The 11571-nt window shown below is 35.5% G+C and overlaps 2 protein-coding genes and 1 non-coding gene across 3 annotated transcripts in view; 2 read left to right on the top strand and 1 right to left on the bottom strand.

The window, feature by feature from the left end:
* The window catches only part of LOC140161840 (GLIPR1-like protein 1), a 157314-nt gene extending 151736 nt beyond the window's left edge, over window positions 1–5578 (bottom strand). The window contains exons 1-2 of the mRNA XM_072185135.1: window positions 5436–5578; window positions 1594–1642 (exon numbers count right to left, since the gene is read on the bottom strand). Coding sequence (XP_072041236.1) covers window positions 1594–1642; window positions 5436–5504 — 118 coding nt within the window. The 5' untranslated portion in view covers window positions 5505–5578. The remainder of the gene's footprint in view (window positions 1–1593; window positions 1643–5435) is intronic.
* A 698-nt stretch (window positions 5579–6276) lies between these two features.
* On the top strand, window positions 6277–6349 carry Trnaa-cgc (transfer RNA alanine (anticodon CGC)). The gene has a single exon. It is a non-coding gene; the product is annotated as a tRNA-Ala (tRNA).
* A 1480-nt stretch (window positions 6350–7829) lies between these two features.
* Window positions 7830–11571, top strand: LOC140162821 (peptidase inhibitor 15-like). The gene is made up of 4 exons (XM_072186124.1): window positions 7830–8073; window positions 8962–9010; window positions 9688–9824; window positions 11415–11571. The coding sequence occupies exons 1-4, from the start codon at window positions 7993–7995 to the stop codon at window positions 11565–11567; spliced, it is 420 nt and encodes a 139-aa protein (XP_072042225.1). The 5' UTR covers window positions 7830–7992; the 3' UTR covers window positions 11568–11571.

The following is an 11571-nucleotide window of genomic DNA, read 5'->3' as shown; positions in this document are numbered from 1 at the left end:
AATATCCATTTTTAATCATTTGCCATAAAATGTGTATTACATTGCGAATTTCAAAAAATCAAAATTATTTGCTATCAGAAGGACATTCTTCGTATTCAGAATGCAATTCGATATGTCTGATGTGCTCTAATGTCCCACAATAAATACTGTCCAAACGTTCATACCCCATCCCTTAAATGGTCTAGCAAAATGTGCATATTTTAGCGTTTCCGTACTGTTTTAGGCCGTTTTAGAGCGTTTTATTTAAAAGACGCCCCATGAATGCGTACCAAAAATTGCTTGGCCCCCTTTCAAAAAATTTTTTGCCCCCCCCCCAATATTACCCTCCCACCAGGGTTCTTAATTATTGCACAGCCCTTCATTATGCAGTTACTGTCCGTTTTTCCTATTCAGTGCACACACAGCGCTCCAATTGATGATTGACCTCTAGCTCACTAACAGTACTGTAGGCATAGGCAATGGACTAGTTGGTGGGCTGGTGGGAAAACCCTTCACCCAATAATAGCCATAGAAGCTCACATGTGAATTATAATGTTCATCCTTAACATACTACAATTTGAAGTAAAAAATGTCACGGAAAAGCTGTTGTCGAGCTGTTTTCCCGAAGAGAGTCTTCCAAAATGTCATAACAGTCGGACATGTAATTTCAATGGCAAATTGTGCTCAACAGCTGACTCGCGATAGCTCCAACTTCGAACGAGCACCATCGTGTGATCGGTTTGATCAATTTTTGCCATAGAAGCTGTAAATAAACTTCAATTCTTTCCCTCTATGCTCATCTAAAAATGATTAAAATGCGATTTTGGGAAGATTGTTGTAGAGCCCTCCCAAATATGGAGTTCTGACTGCCTGATAGGGAGCTAAAAAATGGAAAAACTTTTTCCAAACCGTGTTAAGTCTAAAATACATGTTTCTCATTTACTTGTGTGATACGATCACAATGACTGACAAGTTTGACATGAATTGTACCATCCACATGACTGGAGAACAATACGCAGACTATTGTTCTCGTTTCGGAAACAAAGGCCACGCTCAGTATTGTTAACTGTGCGTTTGCTTTGTAATGGTGCATCCAACTGAAATTATAATACCTATTTCATCACAGCACATTGAATATCGTACATGTAAATCAGAAACATATGTTTATGAATTTAACCAGGGCTATGAGACCCATCCTTGATTTAACATAGTTGAGCTGTTTTCAATGAGGTTTATCTTGGGGTTTAAGTCCTGCAAAGGTCGTGGTGAATTCTGCTGTAGACATGACTGCATAATGTTATGTTACTAAATAATAATTCATGAATTTATTTTCGTGTTTAAAATGGCAACAACAATACTTTGACCAATCGGAGTCTCAGAGACAGAGGCAAGGAGAGAGAGAGAGAGAGAGGGGGGAGAGAGAGCGTGAGAGAGAGAGAGAGAGAGAGAGAAGGAGAGAGAGAGAGAGAGAGAGAGAGAGAGAGAGAGAGAGAGAGGGAGAGAGAGAGAGAGAGAGAGGAGAGAGAGAGGGGAGATGTTTCAGTGGTTTTATTAGCTAAGTTGCTCCTTTATTATGCCTCTATTGTTTATATATTAGAATTACTAGTAACATACCTAATACATCTGGTACTACACTTTTGACATCCCACTTCTGTTCAAACTCCTGCAAATTAAAAAAAAAAAAAGAGAAAACAAAGATAGAGAGAGTGTCTAAAAAGTTATTTACCCGTTTCATTTGTCATAATTCGCGTAAAAAGTGATGGATTATTCAATTGTATTCATTACTTTAAAGCTGAATTATGTTTAATTTATTGAATACAAAATGTTAGGAAAATCTGGCGAATCTGTTGTTTGCAATATGCTTCCCTTTTTCCCTTTTACACAAATATTTAATATTTTGTTCTTTATGCATGTTGCTGAATAGCAGATTAGTAGTCTCACTAATTTCACTTCGTTGTGGCAAATTATTACATATGAAGACCTAAGCGCAAGAAGACCGTAAGTCTACTTAGCCCCTCAACACGTATACACTAAAGTTGCGTATAGTTTCGTATGGTTTGGTAATGTTATATACATGTTAAGGGGCAAAACAAATCTTTCACAACCTTTCATGATGTTTCACCCTGGACATGTATTAAACATCATAAAATCCAGCTACAGTTAAGACTCGGGCTTCGAGAGCGGGCTAGGCTTAGTAGCCTCAAGGCATCCTAAGCCTAAGGCTTACTAAGACTCCTATCGAGAAATTCGCCCTAAGAAACTACATGTATACGTAACTTTAGTGTATACATGTTGAGGGCAAAGTGGACTTACGGTCTTCTTGTACTCAGGTCTTGATATTGGGTGTCAAATTATTTCTATTATATTTGTTTATCTGCACAAACTAAATATTCTGTTTATTTACTTTGCACAGAATTTTCGGCACCTGGGAGCACATCTGACACATGAAATTGCATTCTGAATACGAGGAATGTCCTCCTGGTTGCTTTTTTTTAATTTGCGAAATGTTATGGCAAATTTTTAAAAATTGAAAATTTGACCTTTCATATTGAAGATTATACATGTATATCTTAAATACGAAATGTCAAAATTTTCATTTGACGGACTACTACGTACACTTTCAGTATATATCATTACGTTTATAGAATTTACTTCGAGGACCGTTAAATGTCAAAAATGTTAAAATAAATTTGTATTATATCGTAAATTTCAATAAATCAAAATTATTTGATATCAGGGCGGCGTTTCATAAAGAATTAAACTTAAGTTTAAATCTAAAGTTTTATGAAACGCAGCCCTGAAGGACATTCCTCCTATCCCGGCCTCGTATGTAAAATTTGGTGTATCTGATGTGTCCTCAGGTCCCACAAGAAATAGCATTATAGCTGGATGCGAACTGCACTTGGCGTATAGCGTGACTGACGCCGTCTTTTGTTAATTTTACGCGGGCATAATTTGGTCAATTTTGTTGACTAGCACAGAAAAAACAAACCCAATAATACTGGTTACTTGAGAATACCGTGTTGCGGAAATATAATTTTTCTTGTAGCTTTCTGATTGTTTCTACACTTTTGGTGACTTATGGTGACTTCTCGTGTGCAGAACGAAATGATTCAATCATTAAAACAATGTATTGCATGCATACTCCAGGGCAGGATGTCAATGTTGTGGGCAAGTTTGATTTTGACTCATTTTACTTAAATTGTCACATCCCAAAGACGCAAAATGCCAACTACACCATTTTTGAGGCAAACATTCTCAGAGACAATACCTTTGAAGAATTGTACAAAATGTGGCCATTGATTATAAATAAACTCATGAAAAAGGGGTAAAAGTTGGGTTGCGTTTTGTTGGGGCACCTTGTATTCAATGTTCAATAAAAAATGTTGTACCACGTAATAAAATTTAATCTACATAGCTCAGAAAATTTATGAAATCCAAAAAAAATTTCCTAGCGTCATAACCAAAAGTATGGGTAAAATTACTTTATGGACATTCTGGGCATACTGGAATATTGTTACAGTTACTATGTATCTATAATAAACGGTTCCAAAAAAGTAAGCCCCCCCCCCTAATACATTTTGGTATAATCCAAAAACGACTTGATCAATTCTCAAGTTAACAAGTGAACGGGGTTTTGTTGTATCTTTTTATTATCTTCACTGAGAAATACAGCCATTTATAAAATTATAAACTTTTATATAGGCTTTTTATGCATCACTTTTGGTTTCGGACCTCTTTCACTTAAAGGGGGTAACCCTATTGGTTTTGGATATGGATTGTCTTTAAAATTACATAATAATATAAAATATCACCCCCTTTATGCTGCTTTGTGAAAAAACGAGAGCATTTTCAGCGTAAATGTGAATAAATAGCCAAATTTGCAATCCAATACCTTGTATACGTGAATTGCATTCTGGGTAGGCATGCAACAACAACAATTCCCGTTCGTATGACGAATGCTGACATGCTGCAATGCCCGGCCCGTATTGAACGGAAAATATTTGTTTGTTTTTTGTTTTTTTTGTTTTTTCGTACCGTTTCAGAAAAAAAAGGAAACAAAATATATTTCCCCTTGCAATATGTACATTTCAAATGAATATAAACAAGTTTGGGTTAAAAATCGAGAGGAAAAAACCTTCCGATACCGGGTTTTGAACCGGGTACCTCTAGGGTAAAAGAACGGCGCGCTAGCCAATTGAGCTATTTCACCAACTGAAACAATCAAGGATTTGTTTTACTTATATACGGCGGACCGTCTCCTCAGCACTTAGCGTAGTTCGCTTTTTTCTCTTCCCATGATTCGAAGTAATTTTTATTGTTTACAAACTGGTATACCTGTAAAAACCGCTGTGATTCATGATTTCTCCGGAAATACATCGACTTGGAGCGTCAAATTTCAGGATAGTAATGAGAAAAATAGTATCTATTATGTGATACCAAAACCTCATCAACAATGAAAAAAATCGGGGATGATGATGTCGATCGGGTTACGGACCTTTAAAGCAAATTAATCAAAATGGAATATGTCTATATTTTTTTACTTTTATCTAAATAACTTAAGTTAAGATGTTCATGAATTAATTTTTATACATTTCAAACATGTTTTATGGTTCAGTGAGAAATATAGCTATTTATGAAATGTTATACATAAACAAAAGTTGCACTTTTCTAAATTGGCTTTTTTGTATGCATTAACAAGCGTAAATTTAAGAATTTTTTTCATTGTAATTAAATTTATTAGGAAGAACAACTGTAACTTCAATGATATTGATAAATCTTTTGTTCATTGATTAAAAATCTTTTATGCTGGATCCCAATACCCTTATTCCATTGGTCATTTCTTGAATGGTTCAAAATCATTTATATGGATGGCCGTTATCAAGACTCAACTTGTTACAAGCGGACAAGTGAGGGACAACACCACCTTAAAGGACTTTGCAGCAAATCCTGCAGCATGCGGGGAACCAGCTTGATCTACAGCAGAAAAGAACAATGCTTGGAAGTCATCTCACATGACGGAAGGCCTATACATTGTTGAAAGGCATTAATAAGCTGCAGCATTCATTTTAATTTTTCACTGAACCATAAAAACTGCAACTGTGTGACACCTAAATCAGAAAAAAGCTTAAATTTATTTAAATGAAAGATGCTTCTTTTTGATTAAATTACTCACTTAAAATATTGAAGCATAAAAAGCCTATGTAGAAAAATGCAACTTTTTTTTGGCCGGAAATGTCATAAGATAACAAAAAGTAGCAACAAAAACCCGCCCATTTGATGCATAACTAATCAGTCTATGTTCCAAACTTACAAGATCATGCCGTTTTTGGATTATACCAAAATGTCTTGGGGGACTTGCCCCGGTGGACTTGCTTGTATGGAACCGTTTAGTGACTTGAGCTTTGAATAATAACAGAAAACAAGTCGAACAAACAAAAAACCAAAGTAATTACCTCAGACTGTGGAACGGCTGCGGAAGTCAAAGAAGTCAAAGCCAAGAGAAACAGAACGATTGCTGCCATGATTTGGATCCTTGTTGCACAGCTCACGAAACGATGCCAAAATGGTTCCAATAGAGAATGATGAAGCTAATAAATGGGTGATGGATTTATAGACAGCAAATTGTACATTTCTCTCTTTTCTTCGTTGTAATTATTGTGCAGGTGGTGGTTTATAATTCAGAAAGTTAATGGAATTATAATCCATTCCATGTTTTTAAAATCATTTTCGACATGACCTAGTTGTGCATGAACTGGATATCACAGATAGGATCTATAAATGAAAAATGTAATGCTTATTTTAGTTTTGCGTATAAGCTGGCAACTAACCCCAAAGTGGTGACCCTATAACAGGGGCGTAGCCAGCTTTCTTGGTGGTGAGGGGGGGGGCAAAAAAAAAAAGCTCGTCTACCCTTAATGCAACTAATAACATTTTCCACTATTGGAGATATTTTGGTGGCTGTCTCATCATATACCACGGAACAGAAGAAGAACTAAAGACAGGGATTAAATATCTTAACGTAATTCTTCTTTCCCCTGTATATTGATATTATTAAGAATAACGATTAAGCATTATTAAGTTAATCTCGTGCGCTAGTTTGAAATGTTTGAATGTTTCTATGTTCCAGTGCATGATGCGTAAGCCATTATCCTTGTTTATATGATTATTTTAGGCTGCCGGGTAAACATCATTAATTGATCTCGTACACTGGTATGTAATTTGTGTTGTTTGTTCTGTTTACCCTGACTGCTCATATTCACATGTACTAGACTTGAATCATGTTTATCAGGAACAGTCTGTGTAGCTCAATGGTTAGAGCGCTCGCCCCGCAAGAAAGAGGTTCGGGGTTCAAGTCCCCGCACAGGCAGGTACGTCTGGATGCAGGTCAACTGTGCCACATGTGTACAAAAGGCAGGCATACCCTGGGTTATGGGAATGTATGTAAGCATCCTCTGATATTGAATAAAAAACTTATTGTCAAACTTTTTGTACTGGTATGTTTTACCAGGGACCATACACGGTCCCTGGTTTTACCAAAAAGTAAAACTCAAGTAAAACTTTTTGTACTGGTATGTTTTACCAGGGACCATACACGATCCCTGGTTTTACCAGAAAGTGCCTTGTTTTTATATTTGACTAATTCAGTTAGAATGGCATTTACATATAGATGACTATTACTTTTACTGGTATGTTTTACAAAAAACTTATTATTTTGTTTCTAAAGTTGACTCAAGTTAGAATGTCATCTGTCAAGAACGTTACAAACATATGACACAGGGGGATGGGGGGGGGGGGCAAATATTTTTTTTATTGCACAGCCCCTAAGTTTTAGAATGTGTTCTAGATGTGTTCCAAGTCCGGGTTATTATCAGGTCACTAGAACACATCCAGAACACGTTGACCTATGATGGCTATTTTGGGAACACTTTCTGAAAATATCCAGAAAGAAGAGTGAACACCGGTAAGTTCTAACCCAACAAGTGTAGAACACTATTAGAACATTATGCAGAACATATCAATACTAGTATATAATATATATTAACTTTCAAAAATTTAATAATACATTTAATATCACTTTTCCAAATGTTGTTGTAACATAATCTCCAGCACAACTTATTGCTATTTGTCTCACTATTATTGCATGTAATAAACATCTTAAACTAAACGGCTCGTTAGACCACCATTTATTTTGTAATGTGACTTTTTTCTGCCATAACTAAATAGCTACACAGAATACATACTTTGAAAGTGCATAATAACTCGATTTTTGTTGCTATTTTTTAACCTAGTTTCTAGTTGCAGCTCGATGATGTCAAGTTTAACGGAATTATAATGTTAATGCAAATATGCATCAGAACTGTGCAACGCTGCATAAAATGCACACAGGCGCCTATAAATTCATAAGATTATAATCTCTGTAAAATATTAAACAGAAAAGAAAATGTTGATTGCATTTATTTCAAAGGGTAGGTTGAAAATATCAATTCATTTAATTGAATCATCCTTTTTTAACCTAGCTGCAGCTCGATGAAAGTGTACTACGCATACAAACACTGCAAAGTTGCATAAAATACACACAGGTGACTACAATTATTTCATAAAATTCGTGCAGTATAATGTAAAAGACTCAAAATGGGATGAGATTTATGTAAATTCCGCAACTTTAGTGACGCAAAGGTGCATATAAGATATCTGCAAATTGAAACATTCGGCAATGTTGCATACAAATTTTATTACAAAAGATTAAATAGATCCAGTCTAAGATATCCGTTTCATGTGCGCAACCAGATCAAAACAGAAACAATTTTATTCAAAAATTCTGGGATGGATTAAAATTCCATTAGCGTTTGAATAATAATAAACAACCAGCTGCACAATAATTACAACGAAGAAAAAAGAGATATACGCTACATGTTATCTATATATCCACTCCACCGTCTATAAGCCTCATCATTCTCTATTAGAACCACGTTGACATCGTTACACCCGCTTGCACCGAGAACCCAAATCATGACAGCAATCGGTTTCTTTCTCGTGGCTTTGACTTCCGCAGCCATTCTGTTCTCACATTCTAACTCCATAGAAAATGAGGTAATTATTTTGTTTTTTGTTTGCTTGTTTACTTTCTGTTGTTTTAAAGGGGGACACGTTTGTCCCCAGTCATCAGGGCCGTCAACTCAAGTTACTACCAAGGAGATGGTACGCCAGTAACACTCCAGAGTGTTCTACATACTTTTACTTACTTGGTTATAACTCCAGTAAATATTTTTAGATTTTAAAACATCTTGCAGCTATGTAAAGTAATGTTTATTGAACACAAAACTTGACAGACAGGGTGTCCCAATAAAACGCAATCCAACTTTGACTCACAATTTCTACAATTGCTTAAACTGCATTGTCTTTGAATAGGTTTGACGCAAAAATGGTTTATTTGGCATCTTGCGTCGTAGAGATTTAGGTAAATTGAGTTAAAATCTCACTTTATACTTTGTTCAACGTATAAAAAGCAAAAATTATCCCTTTTTTTTGTTACTCCGTGGACGGTCAATAATATGGTGCCCCTACTCTAATTCGCATCACGCAAATCTTATCGTAGGTGTTGCGTCCAACTGAATGTATGCCATAATAAGTTGTAAAGGGTATTTTGATGGACCAAATCTGGAAAATGCTGTGTTTTGGCAAAGGTTCAAAATTTTTAAAATTTTCAAATAACTGGAAACTTGAAATATTTTGTTTGTGCAGATAGAGAAATATAATAGGGTCGATTTGACACCCAATATGTAATCAAACATCAGATTTACCAGATTTTTTATTACATTTAGTATCAAATAAATTATGATTCAATTTTACAACGGCAAGCGGAATGTTTGGGGTTCAAGTCCCCGTACAGGCAGGTATGACCGGTTTTTTTCTCTGACATTTTTTTAAATATCTGCCAATGAATGGTATGTTTTTTCTCACTTTCTTTTTCATTTTCAGGAGTTTGAACAGAAATGGGGTGTCAAAAATGTAGTACCTGATGTATTAGGTATGTTTACTACAGTAAATTATACACCACAATAAAAAACAATATAGGTATACTAAAGTAAGGGGCAACTCAACTAATAAAAAACATTCTAATATCTCGCTCCCTCGTTATCGCTCTCCTCCTCTATCACTAATTCGCCCATCCCTCCCGCCTCTTTCCATCTCCCCCTCCTCTATCTCTCCTTTCTGCACATGACCATATCAATCAATTTGTAATAACATGCACAGGTTTAGACTTGCGGGTTATACAAGTGAAGACTTTCTTAAAGGCTTAATGTACGATTTCCTTCCAATTTTAAATTTGTCATTATATACTCAAAATGCTGAAATAAATATACTAGTAATAATGATCGGGAATGGTTTCTGTCCATTTTGAGCTGAAATAACGAGGTAACGTGAAAGAAACACTGCTTGTTATTTTGGCCGTTTAACATGCAGTTATATGGGCGGACATAAAGTCATAATTTCTTGAATTATGACTTTATGTCGAACTTTGCTCTGTTTACCTACAAACACAACAAATTTGGCTGATTCCATTTAGGTGCAAGTTGTGACATGTGTAAACATTACAAATATGCAAAAAAATCAGGTTTGAAAAAATTAACCAAATTCATATTATAAGATCGTACATTATGACTTTAATGTGTTGTGTTTATATTGAATGTGTGTAAATGATAGGTGACGGCGAAGACGTGAAAAGACAGACAACTGGTACGATAGTGCATTTCACCCAGGCTGAGAAGGATGCTATTTTAAACAGACATAACGAGTTAAGGGGCCAGGTTTCACCACCAGCACAAGATATGAAGTACATGGTAAATATTTACTTTACTTTGTTTAGTTCAACTTTTCTTGTTTGTTTATTCACTTTTTTTTTACCTCGAATCGTTCAATCCGGGTTCTCTAACATCGCTGATGCTGTAAGCGATCAATTACACATACTATTATGTGTAGGGCCTTATGCAGGCTGTGTCACCAAAATTATTATACATTAGTTTTTTTTTAAATATATAAATACATCTTGGCGTAAAATTAGTGATGCGTCGGCTGTATAAGGAATTTTATTCGGTGTGATTGGGCGATATTTAATAATCTACAGCAAATTTAATATGCCATGTCGTTTTTCAGTTCAGTTTGTGGGTTTTGAGCCGAGTCTACTATACATATATTCAAACAGCCGAGTAAGAGACATAGTCATGATAGTGGAAACGTTGAACTTGTTGCCATAAAAGTTGTAATTATTTTTTATGCGTGTACCTTGTCTCAATTCCCTATTTTGATTAAGCATAACTACAATCACACTCGTTGATTCTTGCCATCACACTCGCCTTAAGGGATCTGGAATGAGCGTTTATGGCGTTTTCGACAGTATTTTTTGTGGGACATGAGAGCACATCAGACATATCGAATTGCATTCTGAATACGAAGAATGTCTTTCTGATATCAAATAATTTTCATTTTATGAAATTCACGATATAATACAAATTTTATGACAAATTAATAAAATTTGATATTTTTCACATTTTTGAGATATAAGAGTCCTCGAAGTAAATTTTTATAAATTTAATGATATATTGTTAAAGTGTATGTAGCTGGGAGGAAAAGCCGACGATCAATTGAAAATTTTGACCTTTCATATTGAAGATATGGATTTTTCCCCCAAAAGACCTATTTTTTTGTTGGTATTTTGGGGAAAAAATCCATATCTTCAATACGAAAGGTCAAAATTTTCAATTGATCGTCGGCATTTCATCCCACCTACATACACTTCAAATATAAATAATCAGATTTATAAAGTTTACTTCGAGTACTGTTAAATATCAAAAATATCAATTTTTAATGATTTGCCATAAAATGTGTATTACATTGCAAATTTCAAAAAATCAAAATTATTTGATATCAGAAGGACATTCTTCGTATTCAGAATGCAATTCGATATGACTGATGTGCTCTAATGTCCCACAATAAATACGCCCAAACGTTCATACCCATTCCCTTAAGGCCCCGATTCTGCCATATTACATTATTGAAAATTGTATGGTTCCCCGGATGTTGCCCTGAAGTAGATAGAGCATATTTAACCCTAACACGTAAAAATCTTACAAAATCTTATATACAAGGAAAACCACTGCGCATGCATGCATTCCACGTGATGGCATTGCGCAATCACCCTAAAGTCATTTATATGGGCACCTTTTTCGTTCCTTCTCTGCCTTCCGATAGCAAAAAAGCATGTTCCTTGTTAGGGTTAATCGGTGACTGTGGCCCACAGTCTGTGGGCAATGGAATATAAAAAATGCACCCTAACTTTAAGATAATACTAGTACCACATGACTTCACTATCTGCCCGAATAATGTCACCGTTATTGTATAAATCTATTTTCTTTTGTCTTCAAATTATCAAGTATTGGGATGACAACGAGGCTAATGCGGCTGAACAATGGGCTGCAGCTTGTACAGCTGGACACAATCGAGGTGGCCAAAATATGTGGGGCAATAGTGGAAGCTTGAGCTCACCTCCGGGTGGCGTTCGTGCGACCGATGCTTTTTACTTTTGAAGAA

Source organism: Amphiura filiformis, chromosome 10 (assembly GCF_039555335.1).
Source record: "Amphiura filiformis chromosome 10, Afil_fr2py, whole genome shotgun sequence".
Lineage (NCBI taxonomy): Eukaryota > Metazoa > Echinodermata > Ophiuroidea > Amphilepidida > Amphiuridae > Amphiura > Amphiura filiformis.
This window is presented reverse-complemented; position numbering and strand designations above follow the sequence as displayed.